Below are 23,647 nucleotides of genomic sequence, written 5' to 3'. Positions count from 1 at the left end.
GCAACAGTGTGTTACATATATTCATTAATATCGTCTCAATATTTCTGATATTTTATCATGCAACATTTTTGATAGATTGTCTTGTTTCACTGCATGGTGCATGGTTGCTCTTTACATCAGTTTCCTTATTTCAGGTTAAAGAAAGATTGGCACAGATGGGTATTTTTCAGCCAATGAACATTTTCCTCCATCAAGAAATTGATCGGATGCAGCAAGTGATTTCATTGGTGCGCAACACACTAATGGATTTGAAACTTGCCATAGATGGTTCAATTATTATGAGTGAAAACCTGCGAGATGCACTGGACTGCATGTATGATGCCCGTATACCAGTCAGGTGGCTAAAGGTAAGATAAGCTTTATAGATATGCATTATATTCATTTTGTGTGGTGATTGGGATAGGGTAGTTTAAACCAACTTTTATTTTTGCATTAATCCTTTGGTCTCGCAAGATAATTTTCTGCCAGAATAGAAAGCAATAAACCTCTTCTAGAATTTTGTCTGATAACTTCTCCATGTGGGTCACAGGCACAAACCCACATCCCACCCACCCCATGATGTAGCATACTGATGCATCAGCATGCAGTGGCATCAGTTTAAAAACTTTTCTCATTTACTAACTATATAGTTGTGGCAAGTTATTTATAACACTGTGATCTATGTAGGTGTTGAGCATTAACTGTAACAATGCTATGATAATTGTGTTGAAAGTTAAGCACAGTAGCTGGATTTATAATCAAAAAGAGAGGTCGCCCGCAGGAGACCAGTTTTTGTTTGACCTATGTGTGTATGTATATCAGGAAGTTGATCAGCAATAGCAAATCACCTCACAATCTATTAATCTGAAACTCATGTTTTGAATATGATGTCAAAAATCAGAAAGCAACAATTAGCAGATCCAATAATTGCCATTCTATTTTCTATAACAGTTATTTTGAACATTTTTAAAAACATACATATATTTTATAAAGTCACTGTGCAGTTTCCACATAGCACTTATACATGTGAACCTAAAGAGGGGTACATTGGAGTAGGCAGTATGTTGTGCATATCTTGGGGTCCGCGCACAATTTGACAAACAAGATCTTTTGGTGGGTGTTCCACACCCACTCTGAATCCATTGAAGCGTCCAACAGTTTCATTTTGGCTATCATAATGCAGCTTTATTCCTACTAATGGTGCTTTCTATCAGCAATTTCCCCCAGTATTTTTATGTAGCCGCTTCTGTGCAGTAAACTCTGCTGCAGTACTCTTAACATGTACCTTTGTGTAGTCAAGTAACTTCTTGAGTTGTACAAAATAGTTACAAAATAAATCACAAATTGGAATCTGTCCAAATATTTAGTATCTATATGGTACAAATTGCAGCATGATCATCCCTGAAGCATCATCAGCCACAAGGGTGAGTGATCGAGGAAACAAATACTTTTTCTGGTGAGATTATGATTAAAGTTTCTCACTAGGATAGTGCAGAGGGAAATTCCACCTATGTTGAAATCATTTCTGCACATATCAATTCCCCCTCTCAGCAAGATCTGTCAGTAGATTGAATGAGTATTTATTGATGTGTCCATGCATGCCTCAATGTGTTTATACCATCAAAAAGTGACTTGGAAACATTCCAACAGTCGAATGTTTTGCAAAAATATTTTTGATACAAATATATATTGTGCAATATCTTTAGCAATGTACAAATTCTAATTATGAAACATTTGGAAGTATAGGTGTTTTTGGTGTGTGGGTGTTGTATTATATGTTCCTTTTTAATTTTACAAAGGCATCTTGGGCTTCAAGTACTTTGGGATTCTGGTTCACTGAATTACTGGAAAGGAACTATCAATTCCACTCTTGGGTTTTTGAAGGGAGGCCAAACTGCTTCTGGATGACAGGTTTCTTCAATCCTCAAGGATTCCTTACAGCTATGAGACAGGTCAGCCAATAACAGATCATTTACATCTAGTTATTCTTAATTACTGGGAGTCAAATGGCACAAACACCATCAGTAGAGATGAGGGAATATTAGACAAAGCAAGTGTTTATCAAACCTCTCTTTTGCAGCAGGGTGGTGGGATGTGGAGTTTGAACTTCACTACATATATTTGCCCCTGCTGGTGTCTCTGAAGATTTCCCAAAGCGCTCTGAAGTAAATCATTTTTTAAAGTGAAATGATTGAATCATAGAATTATTTTAGCACAGTAGGAGGCCATTCATTCCATCTATCTCTTCCCTGTAGCCCAGCATAGTTTTGCCTTTCAGGTGCCAATACAATTCCCTTTTGAGAACCATTATTGAATCTGCCTCTATCAACCTTTCAGACAGTGCATCCCAAATCCTAACTTCTTACTGTATTATAAGTGGTTTTCCTCATGTTGCATTTGGTTCTTTTGCCGAACACCTTAAATTAGTGTCTCTGGTTCTCAATCCTTCCACCAATGGGAACAATTTTTCCCTCTCTACGTTGTCTGGATCCCTTATAATTGTTTTTTAAAAAATATATATTTATTAATGTTTTTTTAACACAATTTTTCTCGCTTACAAACAATAACACCACCCCCCCCGTAACAAAAAAAACGAGAAATCGCGCAGAGCAAGATATATACATGGCAAAATGATATATTTACACAGCTTTGTACACTGGCCCTCACCCGTACGTGCCAGTTTTCCCAACCCTTCATGTTATCTCTTGCTCATCCACCCTCCCAGGCAGTCCCCCCTTTCCCGCCCCGCCCCCTCCCCCCCTCCCTCCCAGGACGTCCCCGTCCCCCCAAGGTTGCTGCTGCTGCTGACCGACCTTCTTCTAACGCTCCGCGAGATAGTCTAGGAGCGGTTGCCACCGCCTGTAGAACCCCTGTGCAGACCCTCCTTCCACATTAGCAAGATCCTTCGCCAGGCTACTAGGGACGCAAAGGCCAGAATGCCGGCCTCTTTCGCCTCCTGCACTCCCGGCTCGTCCACTACTCCAAATATTGCTAGCCCCCAGCTTGGCTTGACCCGGACTTTCACCACCTGAGATATTGCTCCCGCCACTCCTCTCCAGAACCCCTCCAGTGTCGGGCATGACCAAAACATATGGACATGGTTCGCTGGGCTCCCTGAGCACCTTCCACATCTGTCCCCAAAGTACCTACTCAACCTCGCCCCCGTCAAGTGCGCTCTGTGGACCACCTTAAATTGTATCAGGCTGAGCCTGGCACACGAGGAGGAGGAATTAACCCTACCTAGGGCATCAGCCCACAGACCTTCCTCGATCTCCTCCCCCAGCTCCTCCTCCCATTTATCCTTCAACTCTTCTACCAGCGCTTCCCCCTCTTCTTTCAACTCCTGGTGTATTTCCGACACCTTGCCCTCCCCGACCCATACACCCGAGATCACCCTATCTTGAACTTCTTGTGCCGGGAGCAACGGGAATTCCCTCACCTGTCGCCTCACAAAAGCCCTCACCTGCATATATCTAAAGGCATTTCCCGGGGGTAACTCAAACTTCTCCTCCAGTGCCCCTAGGCTTGCAAACATCCCGTCGATGAACAGGTCCCCCATTCTTCCAATCCCCGCCCGATGCCAGCTCTGGAACCCCCCGTCCATCTTCCCCGGGACAAACCGGTGGTTACCCCTGATCGGGGACCACACCGATGCTCCCATTGCAGCCCAGTGCCGTCTCCACTGGCCCCAGATCCTTAGCGTTGCCGCCACCACCGGGCTCGTGGTATACTTTGTCGGCGAGAGCGGCAGCGGTGCCAATGCCCCCAGGCTCGTTCCTTTACGGAACACCATCTCCATCCTCTTCCATGCCGCCCCCTCTCCCTCCATAACCCACTTGCGGATCATCGCCACATTTACTGCCCAGTAGTAGCTCCCCAGGTTTGGCAGCGCCAACCCTCCTCGGTCCCTACTGCGTTCCAGGAACCCTCTCCTTACTCTCGGGGTCTTATTCGCCCACACAAACCCCATAATACTCCTGCCTACTCTCTTAAAAAAGGCCTTAGTGATCACGATGGGAAGGCACTGAAACACAAACAGAAACCTCGGAAGGACCACCATTTTGACCGACTGCACTCTACCCGCCAGCGAGAGCGGTAACATGTCCCATCGTTTGAAATCCTCCTCCATTTGCTCCACCAACCTCGTCAGATTCAGTTTATGTAGGGTTCCCCAACTCCTGGCTATCTGGATCCCCAGATACCGAAAGCTCCCCTCCGCCCTCCTCAGCGGTAGGTCCCCTATCCCTCTTTCTTGGTCCCCCGCCTGTAATACAAAGAGCTCACTCTTCCCTACATTGAGCTTATAGCCCGAAAACTCCCCAAACTCCCTTAGAGTCTGCATGACCTCCACCATCCCCTCCATTGGATCCGCCACGTACAGCAACAGGTCATCCGCATATAGCGACACCCGATGCTCTTCTCCCCCTCGGACCACCCCCCTCCATTTATTAGACTCCCTCAATGACATGGCCAATGGTTCGATCGCCAATGCGAACAACAGGGGGGACAGGGGGCATCCCTGCCTCGTCCCTCGATACAGTCGAAAGTACTCCAACCTCCGCCGGTTCGTCACTACACTCGCCATCAGGGCTCTGTGAAGGAGCGTAACCCAATTGATAAACCCTACCCCGAACCTAAACCTACGCAGCACCTCCCAGAAGTACTCCCACTCTACTCGGTCAAAGACCTTCTCCGCGTCCATAGCTGCCACTATCTCCGCCTCTCCCTCCTCCGATGGCATCATTATCACGTTTATGAGCCGCCGCACATTGGTGTTTAGTTGCCTGCCCTTTACAAATCCCGTCTGGTCCTCGTGGATTACCCACGGGACACAGTCCTCGATCCTCGTGGCCAGCACTTTTGCCAGCAACTTTGCATCCACATTGAGGAGCGAGATCGGCCTGTACAATCCACATTGCAGTGGGTCCTTGTCCCGCTTTAGGATCAAAGAAATTGTCGCTTCCGACATTGTCGGGGGCAGGGTCCCCTCCTCTCTTGCCTCATTAAAGGTCCTCACCAGTAGCGGGGCCAACAGGTCTGCGTACTTCCTGTAGAACTCCACCGGGAATCCGTCCAGTCCCGGGACCTTCCCCGCCTGCATGCTCCCCAAACCCTTGCTCAGCTCCTCCAACCCAATTGGTGCCCCCAAACCAGCCACCTCTTGCTCCTCCACCCTCGGGAATCTCAGCTGATCTAGGAATCGTCTCATCCCCTCTTCCCCTGCTGGGGGCTGGGATCTGTACAGCTCTTCATAAAAGGCCTTGAATACCTTGTTTATTTTCATCGCACTGCGAACCGTGGCTCCCCTTCCATCTTTGACTCCCACTATTTCCCTCGTTGCCATCCTCTTACGGAGCTGGTGTGCCAGCATCCGACTAGCCTTTTCCCCATACTCGTAGGTCGCCCCCTGCGCTTTCCTCCACTGTGCCTCCGCCTTCCCTGTGGTCAACAGGTCAAACTCCGTCTGGAGCCGTCGTCTTTCCCCAAGTAATCTTTCCTCCGGGGCCTCTGCGTATCTCCTGTCCACTCTCAAAATCTCCCCCATTAACCTCTCCCTTTCCATACCCTCTGTCTTCTCCCTATGAGCCCTAATGGAAATTAGCTCTCCCCTGATCACCGCCTTCAACGCCTCCCATACCACCCCCACCCGCACCTCCCCGTTGTCGTTGGCCTCCAAGTACCTTTCGATACACCCCCTCACCTTCCCACACACCACCTCGTCCGCCAGCAGTCCCACATCCAGCCGCCACAACTGGCGTTGATCCCTCTCCTCTCCCAGCTCCAGTTCCACCCAGTGCGGGGCATGGTCCAAAATGGCTATAGCCGAATACTCCGTCCCCTCCACCCTCGGGATGAGCGCCCTACCCAGAACAAAGAAATCTATCCGGGAGTAGGCTTTGTGTACATGGTACGAAGTCTTACAACACCAGGTTAAAGTCCAACAGGTTTGTTTCGATGTCACTAGCTTTCGGAGCGCTGCTCCTTCCTCAGGTGAATGTGTACATGGGAGAAGAAAGAAAAGATCCCTTATAATTGGGACCACTTCAATGGAATCTCCTCCCAAACATTCTCTTTTCTAAGGAGAACAATCCTGACTTTTCCAATCTATCCCTGAAACTGAAGTCCCTCACCACTTGGACCATTCTTGTAAATCGTTTGTGGACGCGCTCTCAAGCCTTTGTATCTTTCCAAAAATGCAGTGCCCAGAATTTGACATGACATTCCAGTCAAGGCTGAACCAGTGATTTAGAAAGATACATCATAATTTTCTCGCTTTTGTAGTGTATGCTGTATTTATAAAGTCCAGGACTTGTATGTCTTTTTAACCACTTTCTCACTGTGCCCTTCTACTTTCAATGATTTCTGCATGTATATCTCTAGGTCTCCCTGATCCTGCACTCCCCCACTTTAGAATTGTAAACTTTATTTTATGCCAAAGAGAAAATGCTGGATAATCTCAGCAGGTCTGGCAGCATCTGTAGGGAGAGAAAGGAGCTAACGTTTCTAGTCCAGATGACCCTTTGTCAAAGCTATAAGACAGGGAAAGTGGGAAATATTTATACTGTGGAGTGAGAATGAAAGATGAGTCATAGCCACAGAAACCCAGGGAAACGGGGTGCTAATAGCCACAGAAACCAAGGGGAAAGAGGGCTAATGACAGTCCCCAGAGAGAACAAAAGATGTGAAAGGCCAAACAGCAGAGAAACTAACATCAGAGGGTAAACTGTGACAGATGTAGATGTGGGGGAGGGGAAGGGGGAAGCAATGGGGAGAAAGGGTAAGGAAAGGTGGATAAGATGGGTAAAACTTTATTTTATACTGCTTCTCCACATTCTTCCTACTAAAATATATCATTTCACACTTTTTTGCATTAAATATAACTTGTTATGTGTCCGTCAATTTCCCCAGCCTGTGTCCCCTTGAGGTCTGTCAGCATCCTCCTCACAGCTCACTATAACTCCGAAATGTTGTCATCTGAAAATTTTGAAATTGTTCTCTGTACACTCAATTACTACCAAATACTGACCCCTCGGGAACAACACTTGCCACAGTCTGAAAAGCAACTGTTCACCACTACTCTGTTTCCTGTCACTTAACCAATTTTGTATCCACATTGCCAGTGTTCTTTTATTTCATGGGCATCAACTTTGATGGTAAGCCTGTTATGTGTTGTCCCATACGGAACTGGGGGAACTAAGTCCAACGAAGGCACTTTATCAAATGCCCTTTGAAAGCATTATCCTCTCTTTGACACCTTGTCAAAAAAATGTTGTAGAGTTAGTTCAACACAAGTTGCATTTCACAAATCTGGACTGGCTTTCCTTAATTAATCCACATTTGTACAAATGTCCATTAACTTTTATCTTGATTATTGTTTCCAAACGATTTCCTGCCACCAAAGTTAAAGTGTCCTGAAGTAGCTGGGTTTTTCCTTGCACATGTTTTAGAACTTGCGTGTAATATTTTTAATTCCTCAGTCCTCTGACACCACCCCTCTATCTAAGGAGAATTGGAAGATTATGGCCATACCTCCATAATTTCTTTTTTAAATAAAATGTTTTTTATTCACATTTTTTCATATTTTCAACAAACCCCCCCCTCCCCTTACAGAAAAAAGAAAAACAAAGAACGCATAGATAAACATCTTACAACTACATAAACACAGTAGTAAACACAAAGTACACCTCCCCTAACGCTCCGCTAGAAAGTCTAGGAACGGTTGCCATCGCTGGAATACAAAAAGGAACCTCGGGAGCACCGTCATTGTCACCGACTGCACCTACCCGCCAGGGAGAGTGGCAGCATATCCCACCTTATAAACTCCTCCTCCATCTGCTCCACCAGTTGCGTCAAGTTGAGCTTGTGTAGGGCCCCCCAGCACCTGGTCACCTGGATCCCCAGGTACCAAAAACTCTTGAATGAAATGAAATGAATGAAAATCGCTTATTGTCACAAGTAGGCTTAAAATGAAGATACTGTGAAAAGCCCCTAGTCACCCCATTCCAGCGCCTGTCCGGGGAGGCTGTTACGAGAATCGAACCGTGCTGCTGGCCTGCCTTGAAAGCCAGCAATTTAGCCCAGTGTGCTAAACAGCCCCTCGTCAATGGAAGCTCGTCTATCCCTCTTCCCTGGTCCCCTGGATGTACCACGGAGAGCTCACTCCTCCCACGTTGAGCTTATACCCAGAAAAGTCCCCAAACTTCCTGAGGATCCGCATCACCTCCGGCATCCCCCCCACTGGGTCCGCCACATACAGTAACAGGTCATCGGCATACAACGATACCCGGTGTCCCCCCCCCCCTTCCCGGACCAGCCCCCTCCAGTTCCTGGACTCCCTTAAAGCAATAGCCAAAGGCTCAATTGCCAATGCAAATAGCAAGGGGGAAAGGGGGCACCCCTGCCTCGTCCCCCGGTATAGCCGAAAGTATTCCGACCTCCTCCGATTCGTGGCCACACTCGCCACCGGGGCTTCGTAAAGTAGCCTAACCCAACTAATGAAACCCTCCCCGAACCCAAACCTCCTCAACACTTCCCAAAGGTACCCCCACTCCACCCAATCGAAGGCCTTCTCTGCGTCCATCGCCGCCACTATCTCCGCTTCCCCCTCCACTGCAGGCATCATGATTACGCTAAGGAGCCTCCGCACATTGGTATGCAGCTGCCTTCCCTTCACAAAACCCGTCTGGTCCTCGTGAATCACCCCCGGGACACAGTCCTCAATTCTGGTAGCCAACACCTTCGCTAACAGCTTCGCGTCCATGCTGAGGAGCGAGATTGGCCTATACGACCCACACTGTAACGGGTCTTTGTCCCGCTTCAAGATCAGCGAGATCAGCGCTCTGGACATCGTCGGGGGTAGGGCACCCCCCTCCCTTGCCTCATTGAAAGTCCTCACTAGTGGAGTGCCCAGCAGGGCCATGTACTTCCGGTAAAATTCCACCGGGAACCCATCTGGCCCCGGTGCCTTCCCCGCCTGCATACTCCCCAGCCCCTTAGTCAGCTCCTCCAGCCCTACCGGTGCCCCAAGCCCAGCCACCTGCTCCTCCACCCTCGGGAACCTCAGCCGATCCAAAAATCGACGCATCCCCCCCCTCCTCCGTCGGAGGCCCAGACCTATATAGCCCCTCATAAATGTTTCTAAATACCCCATTTATTCCCACCGAACTCCGCACCGTGTTCCCCCCTTTATCCCTAACTCCCCCAATCTCCCTCGCTGCCTCCCACTTCCGAAGCTGGTGTGCCAACATCCGGTTAGCCTTCTCCACGTACTCATACACCGCCCCGTGCGCTTTCCTCCACTGCACCTCTGCCTTCTTGGTGGTCAACGGGTCAAACTCGGCCTAGAGGTTTCGTCGCTCCTTGAGTAGTCCCCCCTGGGGACGTCTGCATACCTCCTATCCACCCTTGAAATCTTCCCCATCAATCTCTCCCTCTCACTCCTCTCCTTCCTCTCCTTGTGGGCCCTGGTGGAGATTAGCTCTCCCCTAATCACCGCCTTCAGCGCCTCCCAGACCACCCCACCTGCACCTCCCCATTATCGTTAGCCTCTAGATAGCTTTCAATGCACCCCCAGAATCCAGTTCATCTTCAAAACATAAAATATGCTCATTACAAGTGCACAAGGACTCTGTAGTTCAGGGTTTCCCAAACGTTTCCAGCCATGGAACCCTTTTGACCTCCCATGAGTCTGACGGAGCGCCTAAAAACATTAGTCTGTTGAAGAGTTCAAGAACAAAAAAATTACTGTTGTTGCGTAATAGCTGGAAACATACAAAAATACATTTATGAAATTATTTTCTATTTCTTATATATGTGTACATTTATTATAATTTAAAAGTTCTCTGACTCAAAAATACTTAAATCTAACTTTCTTGTCATTTTAAATGGGAGGAGTGATGCTGATCTTTTGCTCACAAATTCCTTTAATATTGGGAGTGCTGCTGGACAGCTGGATTCTCAAATCTGACATGCACACACACACAGACTCACAACCACAAGCATGCACAAGCTCACTGTCTCTCTCTCTCACATACACGCTCCTCGCTCCCTCACATACACAAACACACTCCTCCCCTCTCTCGCACACACAAACACATCCACTCCTACATCTGTCTCTTGCACACACAAACACGCTCACCTCTCTCACACACACACACCTCTCTCTCACACACACACACACACACACATACCTCTCTCTCTTTCACACACATACTACCTCTCTCTCACACACACATTCACACTCATTCCTCTCTCTCACACTCACCCCTCTTTCTCACAAGCACACCTCTCGGTCCCTCTGACTCCATTTCCCCTCCTGGCTTCTTCCACCCAGCAGGTGCTGCCAGATATGCTGAGTATTTCCAATATTTTCTGAATTTCTCTAGATCCTGCTATATCTGTAAAATGTCAAATCCATTCAATGTGGCTTGAGTTATTAAAAATATCATGGAAACGTTGCAGCCTTTGTCTCCTACGGGTATATGTGAATCAATTTAGATCACAGTAAATTTCTTTGGGTGAGGGAAAGGATAAAAACATTCCTCTCCCAACTTTTTCCTGAAGTAAGGCATCAAACTGATTGGTTTATTCATGATAGCAAGGCAGCGAAGGGTAGAACTGGATCCAATCTCTTACATGCTCAAGCTTTTTCAGAGATAACCAAAATAGACTTAACTAACATGCACCTCCAAACTCAACAAACGCAGTTTTAGTCTGCTATAAACACAAATTAATCCCCAGTTAATACCCACCACCTGAATACAACTGAACATCAATTAATACACAATTAACGCTGATGACATTTTCGATTTCATTTTTCAGCCAGTGCCAACATACTTCTCTTTCCATCTTTGCACTTGCTATTTTCTTTCCACAGATGCTGCCAGAACTGCTGAGAACATTCTATGTTGTTTGTTCCTAAGAATCCAAAGTGAAATGAGTTTGGGCTGTATTAGTCCAGTTCTCCATAAACATAGGAAGCTACAATTCTCCCTAGTTCTGCAAAAGTTACGTGTATAATTCAGAGAGGGTATCTTGTTCACTATTGTAGTATCAGAGAGTGTACATCTGAGGTAGAAGTTCAGGATACTGATGTGTAGAACTGAGACAGTTTTATTATGCATCTGACTGTATTATGCATGGCCTGCTAACCTTGCTGTTACCTGGATTAGATTTTGCATTTTTCCGTGTTGATTTGCTAACCTTGATGTTATCTGGATTAGATTTTGCATTTTTCAATGCTGACCTCCTTTACTTTGAATGCAAAAACTCACCAAAAAAGAAAAAAAGTTTTTTAAAAATTTATTCGTTCATGGAACGTGGGCGTCGCAGGCTGTGCCAGCATTTATTGCCTATCCTTATTGCCCTTGAGGGGACAATTAAGAGTCAACCGCATTGCTGTGGGTCTGGAGTCACATGTAGGCCAGACCAGGTAAGGATGGCAGATTTCCTTCCCGAAAGGACATCCGTGAACCAGATGAGTTTTTACGATGATCGGCAATGGTTCAATCGTCATCATTAGATTTTGATTCCAGTTTCTTACTGAATTCAAATTTCACAATCTGCAGTGGTGGGATTCGAACCCGGGTCCCGAGAACAATACCCTGGGTTTTTGGTTTACTAGTCCAGTGACAATACCACTGCACCACCGCCGCCCCGCAGAGCTTGACTTCTTGTCAATGTCTCACTTAAAATGCAAAGACCCTAAAATCATCTTTAATGACATTGTTAACATTTCAAGTCATGTTCAACAGATCCAAGGCTTTGCTTGACATTTTGTAATTAATTTTTAGGAGAGTTCATTAGAACCGTTGAGGAAGTCTAGCGGGAGAGATAACATGAAGGGTTGGGGAAACTGGCACGTACGGGTGAGGGCCAGTGTGCAAAGCTGTGTAAATATATCATTTTGCCATGTATATATCTTGCTCTGCGCAATTTCTTGTTTTTTTTTTGTTACGGGGGGGGGGGGGGGGGGGGGGGGGCGGGTTATTGTTTGTAAGGGAGAAAGATTGTGTTAAAAAACTTTAATAAATATATTTTTTTAAAAAGAGGAAGTCTAGCGGCAATACCGCTCTGGATTATTGCTGTTTAACATCAATACACAATTAATCATCTTCTCTGTGCATTGTGTGTTAACACAAACTTTTCTTTTAACTAATAACAGGAGGTTACTCGACTTCATAAGGGCTGGGCTCTAGATAGTGTGGTGCTTCACAATGATATCACTCGATCATCAAAGGAAGATATTATGCAGCCTCCTTCTGAGGGAGTTTATGTCTATGGTCTGTATCTAGAAGGTGCTGGCTGGGACCGACGTAACAACAGACTGACAGAATCGAAACCAAAAGTTCTGTTTGAAATTCTGCCTGTTATTCATATATCTGCTATTAACCACCACAGTAAGTCAGAAAAACTGTTCTAACTTAGCACTGCATTGAAATATATTGCACTTACGATTTGTCTCATAGCACTGACAATTGGATTTTAACATAATCAATTCAATGTCCACAGCACCTATGCCATTTAAATTCGGAAATCCAGCTACTCTTGTCAGGGATTTCTTGTTCCTTCACAGAATATGCTTTTGAAATCCCCACAGATGGAATTCATCTGTAATTGATGGGAACTTTCACTTTTATGCTTTTAAAACCCCTTGAAAATGGAAAGCCTTGCTGAATGAGTCATATCTGAGTGTATAACAAGTTTCTCTGGTTTAACTGCCATGTGCAAATACCAGAAACTTGTGTCAGTTTCACTGTTGTAAAGGCAGTGAAATTGGCAGTTGCACCATCATCACAACTGCAAAATCCAGGCCCACATATTCCAAAATCTCAAAATGCCACCTACAAGGAGTGGTTGAAGCAATAGTATAGATACATCTGTAGGGAAACTAAGCAAGCATATGAGGGAGAAAGTGAGTAGATGGTTATTTTTGTAAAGGCCCCGAAGAATCCAGCACGAGTTTTAAGGATACAAATTAATAAAGTTTATTTACTATAACAATATATACATAGTAGTAGCAGTAACTTCCCTTGCTACCTTCTCCTTCCTCCTGGTTCCTGGACTGGCCAGCTTATTTATAGTAGGAGTTTCTCCGCCCCCCTCATTGGGGAAGTTCATACTCCCATAGGATTGTGGGATAATCATTAGTCCCCAGCCAATCGTCAGTAGGCAGGTTATAACATCCCTCCCCCCCAAAGTCCAAGGAATCCACCGTAGGCCCTGGCGAAGGAAGGCGTCGAACTCGTTTGGCCGCAGGCCGGACGCCATTTGCACGCGGCGCTGGATCAGGGGGCGTATAACGAGACGGAGACCGGCGCTTCCGTGATGAACGGCGCGGTTGTACATCCACGGCCTGTGGACCCGAGGATTCCCCCTCTGATTCATCCTGTGTCTCCATCTCGGAGTCAGAGTCTGCTGCCTCCGTCATGTCAGCGTCTCTGTCCCCATTCGGTCCCGTCATGACCTGCGCAGGCTTTGAGTGAGGCACCAGTGGAAGATTTTGAGGACTACCTTCCCTTGTCTCTGGTCTCTGCGGCTGTTGAAATGAGCTCCGGGGGCGGGGAATCTTTTGCGGGGATGACCTTCTGGACCGGAAGTGGTCTACATGTTTTCGCTGGAGACGACCCTGGGCTTGCACTTGGTACGATATAGGGCCCGTTTGGCGAAAGATTACCCCAGGAACCCATTGGGCACCACCAGCAAAATTCCGCACGAATACTGGGCCACCGGGCGCAAACTGCCGAATCGGACGATGCTGAGACAATCCCGGTCCCTGCCGTTCTTGTGTGCGGCGTACTTTTGCGCCAATGTCCGGGAAGACCATACTAAGGCGGGTGCGAAGTCTCCGGCCCATTAGGAGTTCTGCGGGAGCTACCCCAGTCACTGTATGGGGGGTGGTCCTGTACGTAAACAAAAACCGAGCCAGTCTCGTGTCCATTGATCCGGAAGACTGCTTCTTTAGGCCTCTTTTGAATGTTTGCACTGCACGCTCTGCCAACCCATTTGAAGCCGGGTGGTAAGGGGCAGTGCGGATATGGCGGATGCCGTTCATCTTTGTAAACCTAGCAAACTCCTCACTCGTGAATGGAGTGCCATTATCCGTGACCAGCACCTCGGGGAGGCCATGCGTGCTAAATGATAAACGCATTTTTTCAATTGTTGCGCAGGACGTTGTCCCCTGCATCTTATGCACCTCCAGCCATTTGGACTGGGCGTCAATTAGTAGGAGGAACATGGATCCCTGAAAAGGGCCTGCAAAATCTGCATGTAAGCGTGCCCAAGGCCGCCCTGGCCATTCCCAGTGATGTAGGGGCGCGGCCGGCGGAAGCTTCTGATGCTCCTGGCAAATGGAGCAGTTTTGGGCCACCTTCTCAATGTCGGTGTCGAGGCCTGGCCACCAGACATAACTCCGGGCCAACATTTTCATCTTGGTCACGCCCGGATGCCCATTGTGCAAGTCTGATAATATCAGCTCCTGGCCTTTTTCCGGGACAACCACACGCGTCCCCCACAAGAGGATGCCGTCTTCCACGCTGAACTCTGACAGCTTGGAGGAAAATGCCCGTAACTCGCCTGGGAGCTGTCTATGCTGCCCACCATACAGGACTATGTGCCGAACCTTTGACAGGACTGGCTCCGTCTGGGTCCACTCACGGATCTGTGATGCCGTGACAGGCAAGGTGTCCATAAAATTTAGGGTTGCGACCACCTCACCGGTCGTGGGGGTCGACATGGGGCCGGTCGATAAAGGCAATCGGCTCAGTGCGTCGGCATTTGCTATCTGCGTACCTGGTTTGTGCTCCAGAGAATACTCATATGCAGCAAGCAACAAAGCCCAGCGCTGGATCCGTGCAGAAGCAATGGGCGGTATCGGCTTATCCTCTCTGAAGAGTCCCAGCAGGGGCTTATGATCAGTCACGATAGTGAAGTGGCGGCCGTACACATACTGGTGGAAGTGTTTCACCGCGAAAACCACTGCCAGGCCCTCCTTCTCGATCTGCGCGTACTTCTTCTCCGCTGCAGTCAATGTGCGGGAGGCGAAAGCTATCGGTCGCTCGGCCCCATTCTCCATCTTGTGGGACAGGACAGCCCCAATACCATACGGGGATGCATCACATGTGACGAGCAAAGGCTTTCCCGGATCATAGTGGGTTAGTACCCCAGACTACGACAATTGTTGCTTTACCCGCCGGAAAGCGGTTTCTTGCGGCTGACCCCAAACCCAGGTGTGATTTTTCTTTAGCAGCAGGTGTAAGGGGGTCAGCGTAGTTGCCAGATTGGGGAGGAACTTCCCGTAATAGTTTACGAGACCGAGAAAAGAACGAAGATGCGAAGTGTCAGTCGGGGTGGGGGCATGTTGAATTGCACGCACCTTCTCTGCGACGGGGTGCAGACCCTCGCGGTCCACCCGATAACCTAGGTAGACTACTTCTTTTGCCTGAAATACGCACTTTGTGTGACGTAAACGGACTCCAGCCTCCGAAAGGCGTTTAAGGACAGCCTCCAGATTTTCCAAATGCTCTTGCTCCGACGTCCCTGTAATCAACACGTCATCTAGGTAGACAGCCACACGTGGTAAACCTCTCAAAATGCCCTCCATAACACGTTGAAAAATTGCGCAGGCAAAGGATACTCCAAAGGGCAACCGTGTATATTCATACAGGCCCCGGTGTGTGTTAATTGTTACATATGGTCGGGAGGCAGGGTCCAGCTCCAACTGCAGGTAGGCGTGACTCATATCTAATTTTGTGAATGAGAGTCCGCCTGCAAGTTTCGCGTAGAGATCCTCTATGCGAGGCATTGGGTATCGGTCGAGTCGGGAAACTGTATTCACTGTAAGTTTATAGTCGCCACACAAGCGAACTGTGGCATCTGGCTTCATTACTGGCACAATTGGTGCTGCCCAGTCAGCAAAACGGACGGGCCTGATAATACCCAAACTCTCCAAACGAGTGAGCTCCCCTTCTACCTTCTCGAGCAAAGCGTAAGGCACTGGGCGCGCCCGGAAATAGCGCGGTGTGGCTCCTGGTTCAACTTGGATATGGGCTACGGCCCCTTTTATTTTCCCCAGACCAGGCTGGAATACCTCTGGGTATCGTCCTAGCACCTCAGTCAACCCTCCAGAAACTGTTTGGAGGATGTGCTGCCATTGCAACCGCAAATGGCGCAACCAGTCCCGACCCAACAGGCTGGGCCCATGGCCACGCATTACGATAAGTGGGAAACGCCCCTCCTGGCGTCCATAGACAACAGGGGTCATTGTAGTTCCTGCAATGTCCAGTGGTTCCCCCGTGTAGGTGGCCAACCTGGCCTGTGAGTCAGTTAGTGTAAGGGTCTGTATACCCTGCTTGATGCGGTCGAATGTCCTCTGGGCGATCACGGAGACCGCTGCGCCAGTATCCAACTCCATCTCCAGCGGGTGGCCATTGACCCGTACTGTCACCTTAATGGGGGCCACACGGGGAGCTGCCACACAATGCAGCTGCAGGCAGTCGTCCTCCGTCTCCACGTCCTCAGGAGTGGTCGCCGCAGGTTCATCCACATGGAAGGTACGGCCTCTGGGCTGGTCCCAGTTACGGCCCCTGGGCTGGTCCCAGTTTCGGTCGGAACGACGGCGCCTCTGGCGTCCCCAGGACCGCCGTCCGCGACGGGGTCGGCGCCTACAAGTCTGACACGGACATGGCTCCTCATCCATTGGCTCTGGAGAAGGCTCCCTTCGGGGAGGAATGTCCGATGGCCACTGGCGTCGGTCTGGTCGTTGCCTCGCCCAAGGTACCGCAGGAGTGCGGGGGGACGTTTTTGGGCGGAAAGGGTTTCGCCCCAAGGCATGCACTTCCATTCCCTGTAGCTCCTGTACTCCTCGCTCTGCGCTCTCTCGGGACAAGACTATTTGTATTGCCTGTTGAAAAGTCAATGTTGGCTCCGCTAACAACTTTCTCTGGGTGGCCGCATTGTTAATACCGCAAACCAAACGGTCGCATAACATTTCTGACAAGGTCTCACCATAGTCACAGTATTCCGCAATCCCGCGTAGCCTGGATAAAAAATCGGCAAGGGATTCTCCAGGGGTCCTCTCAGCGGTATTAAACCGGTAACGCTGGACTATCGTGGACGGGGTTGGGTTAAAGTGTTGCCCCACTATATTCACAAGTTCGTCAAACGTTTTGGTGTCCGGCGCAGCTGGGTACGTAAGGCTCCTAATCACCCCAAACGTATGCGGCTCGCAGGCGGTGAGCAATATGACCACCTGGCGCTCGTTTTCAGTGATATTGTTTGCCCGGAAATAGTAACGCACCCGTTGCGTGTACTGGTTCCAGCTTTCCAGCGCAGCATCAAAAACATCCAAACGTCCGTACAGAGGCATGGTATAATAGAAAACAACTTCCAACCTGTATCCAACAAAAATCCAGGGAGGTGGCTTCAGCAGTGTAGACAGCTATTCACTTTTACCTTCGTCGCCAGTTTTGTAAAGGCCCCGAAGAATCCAGCACGAGTTTTAAGGATACAAATTAATAAAGTTTATTTACTATAACAATATATATACATAGTAGTAGCAGTAACTTCCCTTGCTACCTTCTCCTTCCTCCTGGTTCCTGGACTGGCCAGCTTATTTATAGTAGGAGTTTCTCCGCCCCCCTCATTGGGGAAGTTCATACTCCCATAGGATTGTGGGATAATCATTAGTCCCCAGCCAATCGTCAGTAGGCAGGTTATAACAGTTATGAAAATAAATTTAATTATGAAAAGATAGGAAGAATGTGGAGCATAAACACCGGCATGAACTGGTTGGGCTGAAAGACCTGTTGCTGTATGTCTTATGTAAGTTTTTGATGCATGTGTGAAACATATAATTTACCACCATGTTGACTGTGTCTATAATTGGTTGACTCACTGGCATATCTGTGATAAATAAAGGAAAATAAAGCAAGGTAAGAAACCAAGTGCAAGAACAAATAACCAGCTCAAAAATGGACCAATGCATCACAGTCGTACTTCCATCTGATTTTCTGAAGTCAGGGGAAGGTATATTACATTTTCGGCCATTAATTAATGCCCAAAACATTAGAGGGGAATCAGGCCTGCTTTCTGAAAGGTTGGAACATCTGGAAAATTAGTGCAGAATGGAGAGCACCCTGTAAAATTAACTGTCCAACTCAAGTGTGGCACGTTGACGGTCCCATTCAATTTGTCAGATTGTGTACTCATTACATATTGTGACTTCTTCCAAGCAATCTAAATTTATAGTCTTCATTCTACTCACCCTGACTTTGGCACTGGTTCAGCTTTCTGCAGCTCGAATGTTAACTATTAGAGATAACTTGTTACAGTTAAATTTCCCATGTACAAAGTTCATGGATTGTATCCATTCATTTATCCCAGAAAGCCTCCTGATGCTTGATGTGTTGGGTACTCTGGATCTGTGGAGATTGCGTTTACCTTAGCAGAAACATAGACAGGCTACCAACACTTGTAATAGTACAACTCTATTTTATTCAACTAAGAGCTGTTAAATGTACTTGCACTGTGGGCCGACACTATGTTAGATTGACTGAAGACCTATGCTTAACCTGACCAGCCTATACTGCTAGCACATGGGGCTGGTTTAGCACAGGGCTAAATCGCTGGCTTTGAAAGCAGACCAAGGCAGGCCAGCAGCACGGTTCAATTCCCGTACCAGCCTCCCTGAATAGGCGCCGGAATGTGGCGACTAGGGGCTTTTCACAGTAACTTCATTTGAAGCCTACTTGTGACAATAAGTGATTTTCATTTCATTTCATTTCCTGCCAATGAACGGTGTGCCGCTGAGACACACACGGCTGGGGAACCAGAGAATCAAGCCCTATGTTGTGATATTTGGTTGAATCACTGGAATACCTATCGGAACTAAATAAACCCAAGTAAGAAACCAAGTATAAGGATAGGTAAAAATAGAAAATACTGGACAATCTCAGCAGGTCTTGCCAGAAGAAATCCTGTTTGACTACACTGGATATTGCATCATCATAGCCATGTTATCGTGGAACGAGACGATCACAATGAGCAGCTGTGAGGCCAGCAAACTTTCACCACCGGTTTAAGTAGACCGCCTCTGTTCACATTAATGCCTTGGTGAGATCAATGAAATGATTATACTCTACGGTTTTTATTGGCTTGATCCAATCATTAGTATTTCTTGGATTTAACTGCATGACACTTGGTAACTTCTGTGGTTTTGTTTTGTCTTTCTTATAGGTTCTAAAGAAACATGGTTGTATTCCTGTCCCATTTATAAAAAGCCTGTGAGAACAGATCTGAATTATATTGCTGCTGTTGACTTGAGAACAAACCGATCTCCCGATCATTGGGTACTGAGGGGTGTTGCATTGCTCTGCGATGTTAAGTAATATATACAGATGAATTTTATATACTATACTGTACGATGTAATATTGAGAATGGACTGGTTGCAGCACAAATGGTAGAGGATTATGTTGACCCAAAATTATCACTGCTATGCAACAACTATACTCTAATTGACTTATTGTTTTGTTTTATCCTGTATTATGATAATGATTAGTTTAGCAACAGATGAAAGCTTTTGGTAAACACTCAGAAATATATCCTGTTTTGCCTGCTTTAAGGAATTATTCATAATTGTCACACAAAGCCTGGCCAAGTAATATTCAACAATTGGCATTTCATTCGCGCCACACAAGTGCCAGGCAACGACCATCTCCTACAAGAGAGGATCTAACCACCGCCCCTTGACATTTAATGGCGTTACCGTAGCTGAATCCCCCACAATCAACATCCTGGGGGTTACCATTGATCAGAAACTGAACTGGACTAACCACATTAATACTGTGGCTACCATGACAGATCAAAGGCTAGGAATCCTACGGCGAGTAACTCACCTCTTGACCCCCCAGAACTTGTCCACTATCTACAAGGCACAAGTCAGGAGTGCACTTACCTGGATGAATGCAGCTCCAACAACACTCAAAAAGCTCGACAACATCCAGGACAAAGCAGCCCGCTTGGTTGCTCGCCCTTCCACAAACATTCAAACCCTCCACCACCGACGAACAGTGGCAGCCGTGTGTACCATCTACAAGATGCACTGCAGTAGCTCACCAAGGTTTCTTCCACAACACCTTCCAAACCCACGACCACTATCATCTAGAAGAACAAGAGCAGCAGATACCTAGGAATTCCAACATCTGGAGGTTTCCCTCCAAGTCACTCACCACCCTGACTTGGAAACATATCGCCATTCCTTCACTGTCGTTGGGACAACATCCTGGAACTCCCTCCCTTACAGCACAGTGGGTGTACCTACACCTCAAGGACTGCAGCTGTTCAAGAAGGCAACTCACCACCGCCTTCAAGGTGAGGGCTTGGCCCTTAAAGGTGCGCAGACGTCACCTCATTACACCGGAACCCCCCGCCCCGCCGGGTAGGGGAGAATCGCACCCCTGGTTCCACACAATCGATGGTCCTATGTGCCTTAAGTTACTCATCAAGTGAAATTCATTTGTAGTAACAATCAAAAGTAGTAAATGAGCCTTGGGCTGAATTTCTGCAGAGTCAGGACAATTCAGGAGAGCTGTACAGATGGAGTATGGAACCCAGATGTGGATGTCGTTCTTTCATTTCATTAGAAAAAATACAACCATCTGTTTCTGCAGTTTCATTAGGCATTTTGACATGTCCCCAAAGGCTGTTATTACAGCTGAGCTTGATATGAATGAATCCACAGAATGCATAAAATGCTTGGCTGAATTTCAAATGGTCCAAAACTACTTATCGCAACAGGGGTTTGAGTTCACATTTTTATTGATAATTTTAAGAGGCTACTAAAGGATTATCTGTCTTTGATGTGGTTATTAAATAGAACACTTTTTCCTTTTATAACAGATTGACCAGTTGAGGTGAATTAAAGTCTTTGGGTTTCATGAATGAAAAGTTTTTTTCCCCCCTGTATCCAGTGTGCATGTGTGAGAGCACTATTGTTGTTAAACTGGGAGGTCGTGGATTCGTGGTATTATCACTGGACTGGTGATCAAGAGCCCCAGGATAATACTCTGGGGACTCGGGTTTAAATCCTGCCATCGCAGATGGTGGAAATTGAATCTGGTAAATATCTGGAATTAAAAGTTTAATGATGACCACAAAACCATTGTCAATTGTTGTAAAAAAAACACCTTGTTAACTAATCCTCACCTGGTCTGTCCTACATGTGACTACAGATCTACAGCAATGTGGTTGATTTTTAAATGGCTTCTGAAATGGCCTAGCAAGCCACTCGGTTGTATCAAACTGCTTCAAAGTCAATAAAAAAGAAACCGGACGGACCACAGTAGCGACCGAGGCACTGGAAACTATAATGGCAAATTCAGCCCAGTTGATCCCGCAAATTCCTCCTTACTAATATCTGGCAGCTTGTGCCAAAATTAGGAGAACTGTCACAGACTAGTCAAGCAATGGCCTGAATTAGCCATACTCACAGAATCATACCTTACAGATAATGTGCCAGACACCAATATCACCATCCCTGGGCATGTCCTGTTCCACCGACAGGACAGATCCAGCAGAGGTAACGGCACAGTGGTATACAGTCAGGAGGGAGTTTCCCTGGGATTCCTCAACATCGACTCTGGGCCCCATGACATCTCATAGCTTCATGTCAAATATGGGCAACCTCCTGCTGATTATCACGTAACATCTACCTTCAGCTGATAAATCAATACTCCTCCATGTTGAGCACTACCTGGAGGAAGCACTGAGAGTGGCAAGGGCACAGAATGTACTCTGGATGGGGAACTTACATTTCCATCACCAAGAGTGGCTCAGAGGCATCACCAGTGACTGCGCTAGACAAGTCTTAAAGGGCATAGCTGCTATACTGGGTCTGCGACCGGTGGTGAGGGAATCAACAAGAGGGAAAAACATACTAGACCTCAACCTCACTAACCTGCCTGCCACAGATGCAAAGGTCCATGACAGTTCGGTAGGTGACCACTGCACAGTCCTTGTGGAGATGAACTCTCGTCTTCACATTGAGGATACCCTCCATCATGTGTGTTACTGCAACCTTGCTAAATGTGATAGATTCAGAACAGAAATAGCAACTCAAGATTGGGCATCCATGAGGAATTGTGGGCCATCTGCAGCAGCAGAATTGTACTCAGCAATAATCCGTAACCTCATGGCCCGACATATCCCCCACTCTACCATTACCACCAAGCAAGGGGATCAACTGTGGTTCAATGAAGAGTGCAGGAGAGCATGCCAGGAGCACCACCAGGCATACCAAAATATGAGGTGTCAACCTGGTGAAGTGACAACACAGGACCACTTGCATGCTGAACATAAGCAGCAAACGATAGAGCTAAGTGACCCCACAACCACTGGATCAGATCTAAGCTCTGCATGGCAGCAAGGTGGCTCGGTAGTTAGCACTACTGCCTCATTGCGCCGAGGACCCGGGTTCGATCCTGGCCCCAAGTCACTTTCCATGTGGAGTTTGAACATTCTTTCCGTGTCTGCGTGGGCCTCACCCCCACAACCCAAAGATGTGCAGGGTACATGGATTGGCCACGCTAAATTGCCCCTTAATTGGAATTTTAAAAAAAATCTGAGCTCTGCAGTCCTGCCATATCCAGCCATGAATGGTGGTGGATAATTAAATGACTCACTGGAGGAGGCTCCACAAACATTCCCATCCTCAACGTTGAGAAGCCCAGCACATCAGCTCAAAAGACAAGGCTGGAGAATTGGCAATAATCTTCAGCCAGAAGTGCTGAGTGGATGGTCCATCTCGGTCTTCTCCAGAGACCCCCAGCATCACAGACGACAGTCTTCAGCCAATTTGATTCACTTCATGTGATATCAAGAAATGGCTGAAAGCACTGGATATTGCAAAGGCTATGGGGCCTGACAACATCCCGGCAATCGTACTGAAGACTTGTGCTCCAGAACTGGTCATGCCCCTAGCCCAGTTGTTCCAATACAGCTACAACACTGGCATCTATCCGGCAATGTGGAAAATTAAGGGAAGGCAGTGGTGAAGTGGTATTGTCGCTGGACTAGTAATCCAGGGTAATGCTCTGGGGACCCGGGTTTGAATTTCACCACGGGCAGATGGTGAAATTTGAATTCAATAAAAAGCTGGCAATAAAATAATGACCATGAAACCATTGTTGATTGTTGCACAATCCCATCTGGTTCACTAATATCCTTTGGGGAAGGAAATCTGCCATCCTTACCTGGCCGAGCTTACATGGGACTCCAAACCCACAGCAATGTGGTTGAATCTTAAATGCCCTCAGGATGGGCAATAAATACTGGCCCAGCCAGCGATGCCACATCCCATGAACAATTATGTTAAAAATTGCTCAGTCATGTCCTGTATTCAAAAAGCTAGACAAATCCAACCAGGTCAATTACCCCCCTATCAGTCTACTTTCAATCATCAATAAAAGGGTGGGAATGGTTATCAACAGTGCTATCACTGATTATTACATAAAATAATCTCCTCACTGACGCTCAGTTTGGGTTCCGCCAGGGTCACTTAGCTCCTGACCTCATTACAACCCTGGTTCAAGCATGGACAAAAGAGTTGAACTCCAGAGGTGAGGTGAGAGTGACTGCCCTTGACATCAGGGAGCCCAACAAAACTGGAGTCAA

At 47.2% G+C, this 23,647-nt stretch overlaps 1 protein-coding gene across 1 annotated transcript in view; it reads left to right on the top strand.

Annotated features, from left to right (window-relative positions):
* Window positions 1-19,409, top strand: part of LOC140430228 (dynein axonemal heavy chain 5-like) — a 502,949-nt gene extending 483,540 nt beyond the window's left edge. The window contains exons 77-80 of the mRNA XM_072517658.1: window positions 135-347; window positions 1,779-1,931; window positions 12,143-12,377; window positions 19,213-19,409. Coding sequence (XP_072373759.1) covers window positions 135-347; window positions 1,779-1,931; window positions 12,143-12,377; window positions 19,213-19,364 — 753 coding nt within the window. The 3' untranslated portion in view covers window positions 19,365-19,409. The remainder of the gene's footprint in view (window positions 1-134; window positions 348-1,778; window positions 1,932-12,142; window positions 12,378-19,212) is intronic.
* The last annotated feature ends 4,238 nt before the right edge of the window (window positions 19,410-23,647 follow it).

Source organism: Scyliorhinus torazame, chromosome 10 (genome assembly GCF_047496885.1).
Source record: "Scyliorhinus torazame isolate Kashiwa2021f chromosome 10, sScyTor2.1, whole genome shotgun sequence".
In the NCBI taxonomy this organism is placed as follows: domain Eukaryota; kingdom Metazoa; phylum Chordata; class Chondrichthyes; order Carcharhiniformes; family Scyliorhinidae; genus Scyliorhinus; species Scyliorhinus torazame.
This window is presented reverse-complemented; position numbering and strand designations above follow the sequence as displayed.